Source organism: Acanthisitta chloris, unplaced genomic scaffold (assembly GCF_000695815.1).
Source record: "Acanthisitta chloris isolate BGI_N310 unplaced genomic scaffold, ASM69581v1 scaffold4174, whole genome shotgun sequence".
Taxonomy (NCBI): Eukaryota; Metazoa; Chordata; class Aves; order Passeriformes; family Acanthisittidae; genus Acanthisitta; species Acanthisitta chloris.
Genome location: NW_008670826.1, coordinates 6,018 through 25,131, shown reverse-complemented (window position 1 = coordinate 25,131; position 19,114 = coordinate 6,018). Strand labels below are relative to the sequence as shown.

Sequence of the window (19,114 nt, the reverse complement as noted above, 5' to 3'; positions counted from 1 at the left end):
TTGATTTTAGTATTTTCATTCTCAAGGTACAGTATTAAAATGTTGTCTAAAGAAAAAACTGGAATTAATTCCCTACAAAAGTGAGTTTTGCCTGACCCTGTAAAGAAAAAAGTAATTTGTTTAAAAGTTTTGACCTGTAGTTTATTTGTTTTAGAGTAGGCATAAGAGACCTCCCCCTCCTTTGGGGAATTCCAGAAGTCGCTTGCATTTGCAGTTGATTTTCAGACAGCTGGGACAGTATTAGAGTAGTTTTTCACTCCAGATCCAGTGTTCACTCAGGGACTGTTTCCATGGGTGGATTGTTTCTCTGGTGGGTCCAGAGTAGGAAGGAAACTTACTAAAACATATCCATTTGAAAAACAGTCCTGAAAGTGACCACTTGCATTTAGTACTGGGAGCGGTAAAGTTCTGGCTCCTTCTTCTGGTAGAACAGAGGCAGAGAGTTAAGAAGAGAATAGCTGATCCAGGCCTGAACTAGGGATAATACCTGCTGCAGCTGCTAGGTGAGTAGAGTTGATTGAAGAAGGAATGGGGAAACACAGTGTTATGTTTTATGGCAATGTATTTGTCTGATTAGTTATTAAAATTGCAGCCAAATTAAAGCAGATATTGGACATTTAATATTTCCAGACATTTCTTTTGTTTAGCTTTTATCCTTGTCAGCACTAAAGCTCCTGTTCCATTTAGCAGGAAGAGAATGAGACAGTCTCATCACTATATTTTATAACAGTCTACATAACTTTTAGGACTAGAATAAAAGAAATCCTGTTTCTATCCAGTACTGTAAGTATCTGCATAGCTTTTTCTTCATTGCCTTGCATATTACAAGCTTACAAGTAACATGAAATCCATAGAGTTTATAAATTCACTCAGTTTACTTTTCAGTGAATTATACAAGGCCCATGGGATAATCACTAAGTCATGGAGAACTAATGTCAGTGTTCTATAATATTGTTATACAAGCGACATCCTACCATGAGACTTTGCATATAGTCTTGTAGCGAGGTTGTAATTCTTTTTTATACATGGAAAATACAATTTCTCACTAAAAAATAAACCCAATTGTGTTCTCTACCAACTGCATTAAAATTACTATAATCTCTCAGGGGTTCATGTCTCAACCAGAGTCCTTTGTTTAGGTTTCTAGAGGATACTCTGTATTCTCTGTACACCTTGTATAGCAGCATTGCAGCCAGTTTTCATGTTGCTACTCCTATCACTGCTTATACCAATTTGTTTGCCAGCTTGATTTCCTAAAGTGGTGGAATAGTGATACCACATTCAATCCCTGATAGAAATTCCGTTGTGTTCCTGATGCATTCTCATTATCAAGAACGAGTAGGAATTAACTCCATCAGTGAAGCTCTTGTTGTAGAGGTTTGATTTGTCTTTTAGTGGATAAACTGCAGTGGATTTCCACATCCCTACTCCATTCATTCAGTCTTCATGTGGGAAAAAACTGGGCATAGGCAAGGACAGAGACTTTGCATTTTGGTTCAATATAAGAAGTAGCAGGAAAGGCTGAACCTTCTGAAGTTATTAATTTGATAAGGAGAGTGACAGTTGTAAAATTGTGTGGCTTTTTTCCTAAGTTACAAACACATTTAGTAAGCTACAGAATACGTTTTGCTCCAAAGAAAACATCAATCTGAAGTAGTATTATGTTAAATTCTTATGAAATTTTCAGATGTCTCATAGCATTGAGTTGAATCCAGGGATAGCATGATTTTTCCAAATGCATATCCGAATGTATGTAAATCATTATGTAAACAGCACTATGATTAGAGAGGAAATGTCCTTTATAAAAAGTTGAGCACCACAAGTATAAAACAAGCTCTTTATGAAGTCACAGGTAGGCCAACACCACTACTGTTCTTTCCAGGGCTTGGAAAGGGAACTATTTGAAGTAATGGGCTAACTGCATGGAAAGAAAGAACTTAATATTGAAAAACCTTCTTTTCCTCAGAGGCAAAAAATATTACAATTAGTCTGTTCCTGTTCTTATAGTTCATAGGAATATTTTGGAATTTTCCAACTGCAGCAGAAATTCTATATGGGACTGTAAATTCAGAGAATATCTCTCATTCATCATCCTAGTCTGTCCATCTGAGAAAAAATTTAGCTTTCCTACAAGTTCCTATAAGGCTGAGTATGCTGTGGTGCTAACCTATGCATTAGTCCTGTATTAGGAAAAGTATTTGTGTCACCTAATAATTTATAACTTCTTACCTAGATCCCTAAACCACAGGCACTGAATGCACAGGTTAGATAGTTTGCATCGAGTTATTCTCACAAATATGTAGTTCCCAGTTGATTTGGGTTGGAAATGATACCTGGTGGTCATCTCTTACCTACTGCTCAGAGCAGGGATAACGTCAAAATTGCATCAGATCTCTCAATGCCTTTCATATTGGAGTTTGGAAAATCTCCAAGGATGGAGTTCCCATAGCCTCCCTGGGCAACTTGCTCTAGTGCTTAACCACTTTCGTGGTGAAGAATTGCTTTCCTGGTGTGTAGCTTAAATTTGCCCCATAATCTATTGTAACAGTTATCTCTTGCCCTGTCATTGTGTCCCTCAAAGAAGAGTCTGGCTCTGTCTGCTTTGTAACCATCTATTAAGATCAGAGAGCTGCTGTTAGATGTCCCTTTGATATTCTCTCTTGTTAGTTGAACAGTTCCCTCAGCCCTTTCTTATATATCAGGCACTAATCCTGCTAGAGGACTTCAATCACATTGACATCTTCTGGGAAAGCAGCACATCAAGCTCTGTATAGTCCAGGAGACTCTTGGAGTACATTGAGGATAATTTCTTAATCCAGGTGATAGTTTAACTAGAGGGGAAGTGTTAGTGGACCTAATGCTTATCAATACTGATGAACTAATTAGTGATATCAAGACTGATGGCAGCCTGGACTGCAGTGGTCATGCCCTGGTGGAACTCATGATCTTGAGGGATATGGGCCAGGTGAAGAGTAAAGACAGCACCCTGAATTTTAAGAGAGTGAAGTTTCAGTTGTTTAAGGCATTAGTGGATAGGCTCTGCCGGGAAACTGCCCTCAGGGATAAAGTTGCAGAGCAGAGCAGGCAGCTCATTAAGGACATTTTCCTGAGATCAGAAGAGCTCTAATTTCCCACATCAGGCAGGGAAGGCAGAAGACAAGTGTAGCTAAGTAAGGGACTGCTGATCAAAGTGAAGTACAAGAAGGAAATGCATAGCCAGTGAAATCAGGGGAGAACACAGGGAAGAATACAGGACAGCCATGGGGTGAGGAAAGCTGGGGCACATTGGAGTTGAGTTTGGCAAGGAGTGCAATCAATATGACAGGCTTCTATAGGTATATTAGGAGGCTTGAGAAGTGTACCCATGTGAACCTCATGAAGTGGCCCAAAACTGGGCACAATATTTCAGGTTCAGCCTCACTAGTGTCAAATAGAGAGGAATAATCACTTCTTTCAGCCTTTTGGCTATACCTCTGCTGTCCCCTGAATGGGTACAACAATGTACTCAACATCCATGTAGTCAGATGTTGTCCACATCTATCACAGGATGGGGTTTTTCATAACCTTTCAGTATCTGATTATCTTCTGTGTTGTGTTAATACAGATATCAATGAGTGTGCTTTGGATCCTGATATTTGCTCTAATGGGATTTGTGAGAACTTGCGTGGCAGCTATCGCTGTAACTGCAACAGTGGCTATGAACCTGACCCTTCTGGAAGGAACTGTGTGGGTAAGTTGTTTGTTGTTGTTTTTATTACTGTCAAATAATTTATCACTGTATTGATGCTAATTTGACTTGACAGAATTTAGAGTGCAAGACTTTCACTTTTTAAAGCTACAATTAAAATGCAAAGGGTCTGTATGAAAATGCTTTTCTCAATCACTGTGTAGTTGTTACTCTTACTGGTCTGTTTTTCTGTTATTTGGTAGAAGAGTATTACTGTTTGGGAAGTGTAAACTGGAGATACCATTGCAGGTTAGGAATTAACTTTCTCAAGAGCAAGGATCAGTTTGCATTACTTTTAAATGTATGACATTTGTCAAGACCACCTAAAATATGTTCCTTTCAAAGCTGGAAGGTAAATTGTCAAGAGCTGAAGGTCATTTTTTTGCATAATAAAATGTGACAGATGTCTGTCATTAGCATAATGAATGATAATGGGTGGCCTATGTCTCTACAGAGTGCAATGGTTCATTATATTCCTGAGTTACACAAGTACAGCAGAATTGCTGCACGCTTAGTCCTCTGATTTCTGAAAGCTTAAACTCATGAAGGAAGCAGTGATACACTCTTGGGCTTCCATAAATTATCACTGCAAGGTGGGCTCAAATGTAACAGATACGTTATTTTTTGGAATTTCAGGTCACCAGTATGCAGGAATGACTCACTTCAGAAACCTGGAATCGCCATTTGTAGTGTGGTTTGGGTTTATACCAGGTTCTTGTTAAAGTATCTAGGTAGATTTTCTGAAAATGTTTAGAAATACTTGACAAGAAAATACCTGTGACATACATTTCACTCTGTAGTTAATTTTATTATTCATGGTCATGCATGAAATCCAATGGTTTGTTTTTTTCTTTTGGGAATTCTTGCATCCAAAAAAAAAAAAAGTATTATATCACAAGTGCATTGTCCAATAATATTATAGTCCTATTACAGCCTTGTGATTTTAAACAGAAAACTGAAGTTTATTTGTATTAAAAGCTAATGAGAATCTCTCTGAAACCATTAGAAAGTCTTAAGTGTAGTCCTGATGTAGTGTGCTTATTTTGGGGAATTACTGCTCTCTGCACCTAGTGATTTACTGACCTGTCACTGCTCTTTGTGGTCAACAAAACCTCACCATTTTTGGTAGGGAAAACCTGGACTATACAGCTGTGGCACAATTTTCATATCAAACATTCTTATCTGGTGATGCAAAGCAAAGAATGTAAGAAAAGTGTTTCTTTCTACCTGCTTGATTTGAGGAATTTTATTTTATTCTGAAAGTTACTTCCTAAGTAATTTAAATTACTTCCAAAGGCCTTAAATATGACCTTTTGGCAGGAAAGACTCTGCAGCAGCAAACTGTTGGTGTTATTGTTGTGGTTTTTTTAAATGCTTCACATAATGTTTATTTTCCAAGTGCATTTTATGTCAAGGTATTTTATTCATCTAGTTACACTTGAAATTATATAAATGATAGCATAGCTATATTTCTGTTTAACTAAATGAAAATACATCATACTGACTGTGAGGATGAGTTTATTCTTAGGTAGTTTTTGCATACAAGAATTGAAGTATGAGTGCTCAGATAAAAGGTTAAAATGCTTTAATTAATGATACAGATTATGAGCTGGCAGGAAATAAAAATTGTTAGCAGTTAGAGTGCAGACAATATTTTTGTCAGGCTTAAGTGGGTTTAGAGCAATGGCTGCATTACTGTGTGTTTTTACAGTGCATACCACAGTAGATTACAATCCAGATTTGGAAGTTATTTTGTGAGAGTCTAAGGAAATAATACATTCATCAGACTTCACAGTTTGGGTTAAAGGTTTGTATGACAATGAGACCAAAATTGCTCTTGAAAATGTCAATTTCCAAATCCATCCTCCATTCCTTAGCTGAAAGTTAGATTAAGGACAGGTTAATTTAGAAGAGCAATTGTTTTACACCTGCCAAACTTAATTCTCGGATTCATCATCTGGGGAAATTTAGACTTTCTTGTTTGAATCCTAAAAGAATTCATAAGCATAGCTTGGAAAAGTAGTTGGGAAACCAAAAGCATCCAGATTGTAATTATATTGCATTCTTGTTTTTTCTTCTTTATTTTTAAACCCCCTAAAAAATCTAGGAAAGTCAAGCAGTTCAGAGAGAGGAGACACCCCTAAGTATAGACACCCCTAAGGATAGAGTGTCAGATTTATTGTGGCTTATCCTGTCACTATTTTTCTATGTGCTTAGGTATTTGTGGCATGTGATGGGCATTAAAAGGAAAGTTTACCTCCAGTCATACATGAACTGAACAGTATAGATTTTAATCCACTTCATGGATAACAAAACCAGTTTTTGCCTATAAACCAGGATTAGAACAGTAGTTAGCACTCTACTGTTTGTGTGTTTAAAGAGAAATACTTAAAATACTGGTTTCAAAGGAAATGGACCTTCATGAATTTATAGGGTATGGTCCTAAAACTGTCAAAGATCCCATGGTCATTGCAGGAAAAGATAATTATCTCTTTAAAGCTAACCACGAACTCTTTTTAGAGCCTGCTGGTGAAAATACTTTAAAAGCAGAACGCAGATTTTTTGTAATAAGATTCTGAAAACTAATTAGAGAACTGTCATTTTTCCTTGCTTGGCCACTGAATTGGAAAACTGCATATCCACAACCTAATGGCTGCTACAGAAATCAACAGGGGCTACTCGTGGAGGTGAAGGCATCTTGGGACATTTGTGCTCATTGCCTGACTCATCTCTTGCAGACATTGATGAGTGTTCCATGAACGGGTTGCTGTGTGACAACGGGCTCTGCCGCAACACCCCTGGGAGTTACAGCTGCACTTGTCCAAAGGGTTTCATGTTCAGCATGGAGACAGACACATGTGAAGGTGACAAACCTGCCAGCTGTGTTAATTTATTTACTGTATAATATTGGAGCTAAGAGTCAGAGGAAAAGAACTAAGATATTGCATAAATCTTCACATTCCTCTTGTAATTTCTCCGATGTGTTTTTAGTGTGTTGGGTATTGCTACTGAATGTCTTTCAAAGCGATCAAAGCCAGGTTGGATAAAGCCTGGAACAACCTGGTCTGTTGGGAGGTGTCCCTGCCCATGGTAGAGGGTTGGGGCTGGATGATCTCTAGGTCTATTCCAACCTCTAAAATTCTATGATTCTGTGATTCTAATCAGTTCATTTTTATGTGAAAATATTTTCCTTTCCTTAGATAAAACACTTTTTAACCACAATAAGAGGGAATACATGCCTGTCTTTGATCATGTAGCAGGAACACCTGGTCTGCCATTCAGGCAAATGCATCTACTTTGATCACAGTCTCTTCTTTCTTTTCTCCTTTCGGCCTGTGGCGATAGTTAATCCTAGATCAAATTCTGTTATCTATGACGTGTTCCAGGATCTGTGTATTATTGCCTAGTAATACTAAAATTGTCCATTATTTTTACAGTATAATCAAAATTGTTGTCTTATATTGCTGTCTTAAGGTTGGTGAGACCCTGTCCCAGGTTGCCCAGGGAGGCTGTATCTGCCCCAACCCTGGTAGTGTTCAAGGCCAGACTGGATGAGCCTTGAGCAACCTGATATGGTGAGGAGGTTTCCCTGCCCATGGCAGGGTGTGGGGACTAGATGGCCTGTAAGGTCCATTCCAACCCTTAAATTCTGTGATTCTATGATTCGATATTGATAATTCACACAGATATCAGAACAACAAAAATGTTGCATAGCAGAAACTAATGAGAAATTTTAATTACAAAAGAAAAAATCAAGACTTTACTAAAAGAAGTCAAGATGGATGCATTGGCTTATGTGCCAACTTTTATTTAACCTTCAGGGTAGTGGAGTTTTACTGGTCTTTTCCATTATTTTTTCCCCATGATCTATAAATCTCAGTATTTGTTACTATTAGCAAGTTTTTATAGCAAATAGCCTTGCATTTCAGTTAGTGATGGGGAAGCTATAATCCTTTGTTGTGGAATACCTATTATGTGAACCAGTGTAATAATCCAGATTTTTCTGAAGTGGTGGAAGACATTATTGTCCTCAGTTGCTTGTCGTTACTGATCAGAGAGAAGTTACAGTCATACAGCTAAACAAATATATAGCAAGGAAAGTGGAAGTGGTTTAAATTCTGGCAGTATCAAGTCATTCACATCTTCTCCTCTTCTATACAAAAGAAATCACATTCCTTTATATTTTAATGCATGTGAGGTTCAGAGGTCACTTTTAAAAATTAAAAGTTCTGCTCTTTCTTTGTGTTACAAATTGAAAGAATCATAGAATTTAGGAGCTGGAATGGACCTCACAGATCATCTAGTCCCAACCCCTGCCCTGGGCAGGGACACCTCCTCACCAGAGCAGGTTGCTCAAGGTCTTATCCAACCTGGCCTTGAACACCACCAGGGTTGGGGCAGCCACAGCCTCCCTGGGCAACCTGGGACAGATCCTCACAGGGAAAAAGTTTGCTCTCACATCCAGCCTAGACTTCCCCTCCTTCAGTTTGAACCCATTACCCCTTGTCCTATCACTGCAGTTCCTAACACAGAGTCCCTCTCTGGCTCCTTGTAGGCCCTTCAGAGATTGAAAAGTTGCTCTGAGGTCTCCACACAACCTTCTCTTCTCCAGGCTGAGCAGCCCCAACTCCCTCAGCCTGTCCTCACAGGGAAGATGCTCCAGTCCTCTTAGCAACTTTGTGGCCTCCCCTAGACTTGCTCCAACAGTTCCCTGTCCTTCTTATGTTGAGGACACCAGAACTGTGTGCAGTATTCCAGGTGAGGGTCTGATGAGAGCCGAGTAGAGGGGAAGAATCACCTCTTTTGACCTGCTGGACACACTCCTGTGGATGCAGCCCAGGATTCCATTGGCTTTCTGGGCTGTCAGAGCCCACTGCAGCTCATGGGGTGAGCTTCCCATCCAAATTGGTAGCACATTTTCAGAGCAAGGGTTTTCCCATGGATTTATGGTGCTTTGGGTGCTAAGTTGTCTCAATGCCGATTCTCTATCCACAGTGTTCAGGGTTTTATCTTTCAGGATCTGTCTTTGTGATTAGTATTTGTGTATTGAAAAATTTCTATCTGTGAAACTAAAATGCCCTTAATATACATGTTTATTAAGGCATCTCCTAGACAGAAAAACTGAAGTAGTGTGGTAAAGGGTTCATTGCCAAGGTGGAAATGCATCAGAGCATCATCAACACTGGAGCATAACACTGACCAAAAGGTGGATGAATGAGATGCCAGAATGCAAGCAACATAGTCACTACTGTTGAAATATTGCGTATCTAGATTTTCAAACAGAACATGTAGATTTATTTTTTAATGGTAGTAATAACAGTAATACTAATACAAAGACTCAAAATAAGGATTTGACAGCAAAAACAGCAAGAAAAAATGGTTTCAAGGTTGCAAAGAGCCACCACAGAACCACCACAGCTTTAAGAAAATCGTTTCTGTCTATTAGACATCCTTATCATCACTGCAGTGTGTTTTCTCTTGTGTAGAAGAGGTTTGGGATCATGGTATAATGAACTGAATGTGGAAGCTTCTCATTTTAGGATTTTTGTGACCAGGGTATAAGTGGAGAAGAGTATGAGGGAGAGTTACTCTGGAGTGGAAACGAATTTAATAATTCTTTTGAGTTAATAGTCCATTAAGAAAAGGATGGATCCTCAGATAGCACTGCCAGGTGATATTGACTGCAAAGCCACAGAACAGGAGAAGAGTTACAGTTGAATTTACAGGAAAGTATATGAAGGGAGGATACTAGCAGAAATTCAGGCATGTGCCTTCTTAATGGTGTCTCAGAGTATTTAGCTATGGAATGTGACCATTTCTAGGCTTTGTGTAAGGGATTTAGGTGCATTCCCTACGTTATCAATTCTAAAAACTTGAATAAAGAATTAGTATGATTTACTCAAGCTAACACTTTAATAATGCCTCTGGCAGGCATCTAGTAAGTAATACAGGAACTGAGATATTTCTCAACTTGAGCTAACCAGATTGTGATGTAGAAAATACACAACTTATATATGCAGGTGGTTATCTAAATTGAAATCTGTACTACTGTGAAGGAATATTTGCTGAGTTGATCATTCAGTCTCATTATGTTAGGCTGTTTGGGTTTATATTTTTTGGGTTTGGTGAGATTTTAAGTAATCCATTTGTTTTTGTTTTGCTTTTTTCAATCTTTTTTTAGATATTCATAAAAAACCATGCATCTGTACATGCTTGCAATATTTGTACTGTGGCTCCTGCAAAGACTAATGAAAAAGTACTATCTTACATTCCAAAGGGTAATAAAAGAGGATAGATCCTGTCTCATCTCTTTTTCCTGGTAGCTGTCAGATTTAGCTTGTTACTAAAAAGAAGGATATGTTGCCATCTTCATATATAGAATAACAGTGACTGTGCTTCTCTTGGCTGCATTTTGTCATCATTGTATGTTTACTGAACTCTGAGCAATGAGGCTGTGATTGCGCATGGATACAGAAATAGTATTTAAACCAATAGACATTTTTAATAGAGGAAAACAAATCCCTTTTTTCATTTGGGAAGAAAAAACCAACCCAACAAACAACAGATCATTAATTAAAATTTCAGATTTGTAAGATACTTCCTTTCTAAATATAGTTTAGTGTGGTCACCCTAAAATACTTTTCACTTTAATTCTGAATCTGAGGGATTTTCAGTTTCATTCAATATTGTTATCTACATTAACTTATATACACAGGTTGTGAAGGTTCCATCATCTTCCTCTTGAATCTCATCTACATGTTTGAATGTAGGAGGTGAGGTTAAAGAGCTAGCCAGGAGGGGGGTTGTGTAAAACTGCCTATTAAGTGTGTAGCATTTTTACTAGTGTTGAGTAGGCAGTAGTAATGTTTGGTTGGCAGTAGAGGAATAAATTGTTCTCTTTCTGCCCAAATTCCATTTTCAAGGGAACACTACATAATTTGGTTTGGAGTTACAAGTTTGCTAGTTGTAAAAACCTCCTGTAGTCAGGAGCTCTGTGTTGTGCTCTGAAAATGCTCTGATGCTTACTACTCACTAGCATATTTTTAATATAGCTCTCAGCAGCAGCTGTGAAGAAACAACAAAATCCTTCACTATTTATGTTTATAGTTGAATTGAGATTTTTTTATCAGTTTGTTGTGAGGAGTGGGAGAATTGTTTAGGGCTCGAGAGTCTGTGAAAGTTGAGATTTTTACAACAAGCTCTGTGGTTTAGTTTGTGTTTCCAGTGACATAACTTGTTAAATGTAAACCAGATGTGCTTTGAAGTTCATTTCCAGGAATGTTCAGTGGACTGTTTCAATTTTTGTCTCCCTGACATTTACAATGTACACTCACTTCACTTAGGAGAAAAAATACTTTTTTACAAAGCACCTCAATAAATATTTTCATACATAGTTGGTTTTATTTGAAAATTCAAACCAGTATTAAAATCAAGTTGGTTTCTTGCTCACTCTTTTTAAAACTACTGATTAATATTATTATAAGAAGGTGTAGGGAGTTTGTTTACATTGTGCTTATGATACTTTTTGCCTGATTCAGCAGTGCTCTAAATGCATTCATCTTTTAACATTTTTTTTCCTGAATGGTGGGTTTGCAGAGTAGTCAATGCACTATTATAAACCTGTAAGCGCCCCAAATCATTTGGTTTCCTTTTTATTTCCTTTTTTTTTTTTACTTATTTTGCATAGTGCTGAAGTATCTGAAATGTAGAAAGCTGCAAAATGGTTTTTCGTGGGGTAAGAGGCCTAGACCATAGTCACAAGATAGTTTTAGGAGCATCCAGAAGTTAATGCTGCCAGATATATGTGCCCTAATCCTCTTTCTACTGCATAGAGAGAAATGGAATGAGTATTCCTTCACCTGCATCAGGGCAAAGTGAAGTGAGGAGCAGTCAGATTCCATCATACATCTTCCCTCTCTCCTGGTATTGGTGACAAACTTCAACCATTCCTGTCCCAGAAAGTGGAAACTGTCTGTTTGTCTGTGAGATCAGTGAGGGGCTGGCACTGGCCCTTGAGAAGAGCTGAAACTGAGACTGGGAGACAAAGGAGAAGGAGGGATGAAAGGGGAGAGTCCTTCATGGACATCAGCAGCCTGGCAGGAGGAGTCAGCTATTTTGTCAAGGAACGTGTTTGATGCAGACTTGGATTTAGACTAGATTGTCTGACTTCAGCTTAAAACTTCTCCCAGTCTAGCATGTGGTTAGCTCTGGCAATGATGTATCACCTTTCTTCTGTTCCCCATTTTTGCTCGCCCATCTGTTCAGTTTGAGTCTTTTTGTCTCCTTTCACTGTCTTTGGACAGAGAATGAATGACATGGCCCGCGAAGCCAAGAGAGCTGCCTTTACTCTTCAAAGGTGTTGAACTCTATTTGCTTTGGCCCCTCCATCTCCACTTACTAACTTCTTTGGTTGTAGCTTTGGGGACATTGCCTTCCAGGTTTGGCTCTCAACTATATTTTGTCACATTTGGGTTTCTTGTTAACTCTGAAAACCTGAAATACAAGATATCTTCTCTTAGAATAAAATCGATTGAACATCTAACTTGCTAGGTATCAGGGAGAAGTAAAGATAGGCATGATAACCTGGTATTACACAAGTGTCAACTGTTGCTTATTACAGGGTTTTATCTTGCACATTGGTTGTGTATGTACAAACCTGTGTGTGGTCAGACTGCCAGCTGTTAAAACCATGTGACACTGCACATGAAAAGCACCTGCTTTAAATACCTTCAGCAGCCTTCACAGATTATGCCCAGTCCCTTATGGGAACTTCTCTGAAGCTACATCCTAGTAAAACCAGGGAAAAGCACTTGCACTGACTGGACAGAGAATTGTATATGCATAAACACAAAGACATAAATGCAGAAACTCATCCAAGATCACTGACTCACAACAGAGAAGCATACAGGACTCTGAATCCCCAACTCTTCTGGTCCTGGGACTTCTGACACCAGAAGTAGGATCTTTACCTTTATCTTCCAGGAACATTTCCAGACTGCTGTTGATTAATGCAATCTTCCAGCATTGTAGAGCAAGAGTTTCCAATTTCTCTACCTGGTGTATAGTAAACCATTTCTTTATTTGGTTTGCTACTGTTCAGCTTCATTGGATGTCTCTTTGTTCTTGGACTTTAGGAGGCACTGATAGTTTGATTCCTTTGACAGAGAGAAACTATAAATCACTTCAGTTTTGTTAATTTCTTCTGTCTTTTCAATTTTGTATCACTTTTTTAAAGCTAGCCAAACTGCTGAAAACTAGGTGACAGATAGAAAGGAAACAAAAGTGTATTTTTCTCCAAGAGCATTTCTATTCAGATTTGTATTTAAGATGACTTCTTTGTGTCAGTGTGATTTGTTCCTGATTGTATGAACCACTTGGTTTCTCTGCAAAAGTGGCAGAGGCTACTCTCCACTACTCGGTGTTGCTGGATGGGGAGAGAGTGGGAAGCAAGAGATGAAGGGAGCATATCCTGGGTAATAAAATCTCAGCTAACAGAATATGAACTATATTTACAGGGAGGAAAAGGGCTGCAGAACAGATCATGGTTGGTGAGGCTTCCAGATTAACAGAATCATAGAATGTCCAGGGATTGGAATGGAGCTCAGAGGTCATCCAGCCCCAACCTCTGCTCTGTGCAGGGACACCTCCCACCAGAGCAGGTTGCTCAAGGCTCATCCAACCTGACTGTGAACACTGCCAGGGTTGGGGCAGCCACAGCCTCCCTGGGCAATCTGTGCAAGTGTCTCACCACCCTCACAGGGAAAAGCTTCTGCCTACTATCTAATCTAAATTTCCCGCTTTCAATTTATCCCCATTACTCCTTGTCCTGTCACTGCAGTTCCTAACCAAGAGTCCCTCTCCAGCTTCCCTGTTTTGCCAAGCTTATATTGTTTAATCCCAGGTTGCCATCTTGGATGTAGAGGGACTTGGAGCTTATTGTGTCAGAATTAACTGCCTTTCTAGATCTACTTGATTACCTCTGCACTTGATCACCCAGCACACCAAGTCAATAAGGGAGCTGTGCCAGACCTGTCCTGGCCCTGCCTGCTCATACACTGTGCTGCACTCTACACAGTAGACAGACTCAGGATCCAAACTGAGACAACACATCCAACTGTGTCGAAGCAGGCTGCTTGCAGAGAAATGTGGAAGCTCTGCCTAATGCCCTGCGGGGCTACCAGCTCATTGGAGGGTGGGGCTTACCTGCATGGGCACTGCCAGTGCAGTTTTCCAGGTACAGCCAGCAATGGAAGCTGTGTAATGTGTTTGTGTAGCACATTGTCTTGATCTGATAAAGCTTCTTAGATTTTATATCCCTGCATCTGTGTATGATTAATCTGTAAAATGAGTAGTCTACCATTTAAGAGTAGACTTCACAAACACAAAGGTCTGTCATTGTTCCAAAACTTGCTGGCATTCAAGGACAAGTCTATTTGCTCTTTGTAGATAAATCCATTAAGTAAAGGGTCTGTGAAACTGGCTTTTAATTTGAGTGCTTGCTTTTGGCATGAAGAGAGACATCACAGTTTTCTGAGTTTACTGATTTCTGGGCATTTTCCATCTTTCTTTTTTCCTTTCATATACATAATTTGGGAAGTATTTTAAATGCCTATTCTTTCCTGTGATGCAAGAAGATCTTGAAAGAATACATCTCTGGTAGAATGAAAGCTTGATTAATCCTAAGGTATCAAGTAGCAAATAGTATGTGACTTCTAAAAAAGTGAGGAAGATATTTTAGTTTGTCTGAAAATTATCTCTTTATGCTGTTTATGTTTCTAGTGCTTAGCTGGATCCTGCATTAATTTATAATTAATTTAAATTAGGCTGTTTATAGATATTACATTATTCCTCAAGCACCGCTAACAAACATAAGCAAGCACTAAACATTTTTTGTTTCTGGCCTGCCAAAGGGAACTGTCTGGTTGAATTAGGATGTATGGCTTAATTCATAACCTAAATCAAGAAATGAAATCTGTTGAATTCAGGAAGAAATGCTGGCTATGCATCTGCATTTGTTCTTGGAAAGAATTTGCTGGTATTGCTTTAATGTTTAAACTGATAACACTTGTAAAAAAAACCCAGAATATAATACTGTCTGCAGGGATCCTATTCTTACAAGTGAGCAGGTTTAAAAAACTCACAGGGGTAATAAACAGAAGCAGTTATGGGCTAGAGAGAAGTACCATTTACAGTATTCCAGTTATAACTCCTGTTTCTTGAACACTTTCCATAACTAGCGAACCACAGCCAGCATTTTGCTTCTGACAGGGTTTTCTTAATTCTTCCAAGGCCTCGTGGAGCTGTAAATGACAGAAACAATAAGGGCTTTGTTAGTGCACTGCATGATGTGGCTGGGAAGGCATCGCATTATGTGAAAAGAGAGTTTTGTTTTCTCAGGGGGTGGTTGTAATTGATGCTGGAAAACTTTATGGTCCACGTGGTTGGAAATTACTGTCCTTGTAGTAAAGAGCCATTTAATTAACACTTTCAAAACACGTGCAGATACATGCTACCTGCCTATCCCTATGCCTTTTGAATGTCCTGCTGAGAGGAGCAAAGGCCATCTTGGCACCTCATGGTCCACAACAGCATTTATACTATATAATCCTTCCCAGAAGCACATTGTAGTTCTAATAGTGTCTTTTGTTTCTGGATTATAGATATAAATGAATGTGAAAGCAGTCCATGTGTCAATGGTGCCTGCAGGAACAATCTTGGATCTTTCAGTTGTGAATGTTCTTCTGGAAGCAAGTTGGACTCTACAGGACTGATTTGTATTGGTGAGTATTTCCGGCTGTTATTTTCCCTTTTTCTTTACTAGCTCAAAAAACATTGATCATATTAATTGATTTAGCAAGAAAATAATGTATTTGGGCAAATTCCTCATGATAACAGACTATATGTCTAGCTTTTTGTTTGCCAAAAAACACATAGTAATTTGGTTGCTTCCATGGGAGCAGGAACAAACTGAGAGAAATATAATTAATCAGGATGTTCAAACTATGGTTGAAGTGGTGAAATGCAGGTATTGATTGGTGGGAGAGAGTGGGGATATCTTGTCATTAATAGAAGTTATTTTGTCCTTTGGGGGATGAGAATAAGAGTAAAGCTATAGTTAACTAGTCTGGTAGTGTAGAAATTGTAAAGCAGAAATGGCCACTCAGTTCTTTGGCTTCTTTGAAACCTGAGACAAGAAAGCAAGTAAAACTGGAGGAACATCAACTCAAATAGTGATGCGAAAGTACATGGCTTCTAAGGATCAGGATGTTCTTCATAAACTATGAAGACTGACATTCCTAGCTGTAAAGAAATGTCAACGTATTTTGCTTTATAGCACAATTTCATACTTTGCCTCTTTTGTAGGAACCTGATAAAGGTGAGTAAGACAGGTCTGACTTTGTCAGGATCCATGCCTCTGGAGCAGACTCATGGCTATTGTCTTGGTTTTCTATGTCCATACGTACTCTACATGTATATATATATACATATTATCATCCTTTGAGGATTCTATTGAAAACAAGCAGAGCACTACAGAGATTTTATTGGAGTTAGCAGCAACAGTTGTCTGCAAGATGTCAATGGCGTTATCTTTGAAAGCCATTCATTAATGTTTTTTTTTTCTTGCCTTTCCAAGAAAACTCAAAGGATTGCAGCCATCTGTACTTCTCAGGTATTCATAAGCTGCAATTGTTTCATGTTATTTGTGTAGCATAATTGAAGTCAGTGTAGGATACATGAGCCAAACTGGATCGGAGTATCATTAATAAGTGGGTGATGTTAATTTTAAATGTTCTTTTTATTCTAAGATGTATTTGTGTGGTGTTTTTCATTCATCTTTCTTGCCTTGCCAAGATTTTCTGCAGATAGGAAAATGAGTGCAAAGACTCAAGTTTCTATTTAGTGATGGAATTTGTCTTTGCCTTACTATGTCCTTTTAAGTGAATGTTACTTTTGTGCTTAGCCTTCTTTTAGATTTCCTTCCAGCATCACAGTCTGGTGAAGCTCATTATTGTTGTTCTGTTTTTACATTGTGCTCATTTCTTGATATGACCACACTAACCGTTTTTTGTAACACTTATTTTTAGTCTTGTTGTGTTCTCACATTCAAAGTTGCCACAAGTTCACTAAGGACATAATTATAACAATGTTCTGGATTTACTTTGCCAACGCTTTCCACTGGATCATTTACAGTGTGAGGACCCATTTGGATGGGATAGTAGTGATAAATAATATAAAATGTAGACAAAAAACTCACTTGAACAGTCAGATAGAAAGTGAAGAATAGGAGCCACCTACATACTGTGATCCTAATAATTCATTTTTCATGTTTGCCAAAATCATATTGGGAACAATTTGTTGGTGCTACAAGTGAGAATAGGATGAGTTAGGACAGAAGGGTCAGACAGATTTGCAAGATATACAGATTTTTACTGTTAGAGCTTAGTTATATCCTTTTCCACCTGGGCAAAATTCTCATTGGAATTGGTAGCAATGAGAGGAGGGCAGATTGTGTTATTGAAAAGTGAGTAAGGGGTTGGAGCTTATAGATAGTTCACTGTATGAAAATCTTACAAATGCCCTTGTCAAATGTATGCCATTTTAAATCTTAGGTTGATTTTTTTTCCCATTACCACTCTAGTGAAAGACTTGTATATTGAATGTGTCAATTTTTTTTAGCAGATTGCTCCTGTAAAGCATAGCTGTACCATCAGATACAAAAAGCATATACCAAAATATAAATGAAGGGGTAAAACCGTATTATGTTTTGGGAATCTCTTGTATTCCTCACATGAATGATCAAAATAAGGTAATGTCAAATTCTGATGAGTTTTTCTGTGCCTTCAAATTTATTTCTTGTCAGGACCAGAATCAGTCCCACATTATAAGAGTTTTTCTTTTGTGATGGTGATTAAAGTTATTGAACTTATAAATGGCACAAAACATTTAAGTGAAAACACATGACAACAATATTAAAACAAGAAAAGATTAATGTCACATGGCTGTTAATTTTATAATCTATTTCTCCAATGTGTTTGTTTCTATTCGGTTTTATCTTTGGTTTTTACTGTCTTGTGGACTCCAGTCATGTATGACGCTGCACATTAGATTGATCTTTTATGGAGAATTTCATAGTATTTCATAGTATGTTAAGGGTTTGTAATGGACCTTAGAGATCACCTAGTCCCAACCCCCTGCCCTGGGCAGGGACACCTCCCACTAGACCAGAGTGTTTGTCTGATGCATGTTCTTTGCTCAGTTTGTGGACAGAAGATTTCAGTCCCTTTCTCTTGTTCCTTCTCTCAGTCTGCTCAGCCTCGAGGCTGAAGAACCAGGTGTCTTGACCCATTTGCATTCATATTACCTGTAGAAATTGAGCACAGATATGAGCCATTTGTCTCTTTCTGTGAACTTTCCTGGACAGAGAAAAAATGACTGACTCAAATTACAGTCAGAATGCAAGTCATGACATTTACGCTCAAACTCAGGCTCAAACCTTCTGCAAATGAGAGTGTTAGTCCCACACTTAAAAGCATTCACCAAAAATATTGACTTATTTTGCATTTATTTTGCTTGCACACGAGTGGTGTTTGCAATATTGAGGCCACACTTGCAGAGAAGAAAATGGGATTGTTTTTGAAATACATCTGTTGGTGGTGCAAGTGTTGCATTGCTATTTTGGGAGTTGCTCATACCTTATGGATACTGCCATTTGTGCTTTTTGAAACACACACTGAATACATGCTTTTTATGCATGTTTTACTCTAGATTCACAGAATTCATACAGTGCACCATAAGTGCGCTGCCATCTGCCTGTAGTATGCATATATTCTTCCTCAAGTCAGAATCAAAGAGATGCTAGCAACAGAAAGAATGCTTTGATGTTGGATAATAACTCCTTGACCAAAGATTTTTGTCTGGGCAAGAGAGAATATGTAAAACAAAGGAAATTAACTCATAGCCTGACAAAGATAAGACAAGCAGACTTTGGCAGAAGTATGTAGATGCAGCTGGTGTGAGGAAACGCACCTGCTAATTTGTAGAGTTTAAATCATTTTTGAGACACTAGTTTGATCTTTTCCATCCTGTAAAGCTGGCTATGAAAAAGAAATAATATTGAGCTCAAGAAACTTCCAGTGAACAAGACAATGAACTCATTTACATTTTGATAACATAGAGTGGAGACATCATCATATGGGCAGCAAGCTGACTGTGGCATAAGAGAGCCACTAAAGAACCTATATTGCCTCTCCCTGAACTTGAGACATGCAATGACCAGGAACATGCCTGCTCCATGACTGGCTTAAAGGCTGACCCAGCTACTGACTGTCCAGGTTTTGTCTTTGGTCTTGTTATGTTAACCCAAGTCTTGACTGTTAGCTAAAGACT

The 19,114-nt window shown here is 38.5% G+C and overlaps 1 protein-coding gene across 1 annotated transcript in view; it reads left to right on the top strand.

Moving 5' to 3' along the window:
* LOC103801404 (fibrillin-2-like) overlaps window positions 1-19,114 on the top strand; it is a gene marked incomplete at its 3' end in the record, with an annotated part of 45,079 nt that overhangs the window by 20,663 nt on the left and 5,302 nt on the right. Inside the window, exons 10-12 of the mRNA XM_009073818.1 lie at window positions 2,820-2,972; window positions 3,605-3,730; window positions 6,466-6,591. Coding sequence (XP_009072066.1) covers window positions 2,820-2,972; window positions 3,605-3,730; window positions 6,466-6,591 — 405 coding nt within the window. The remainder of the gene's footprint in view (window positions 1-2,819; window positions 2,973-3,604; window positions 3,731-6,465; window positions 6,592-19,114) is intronic.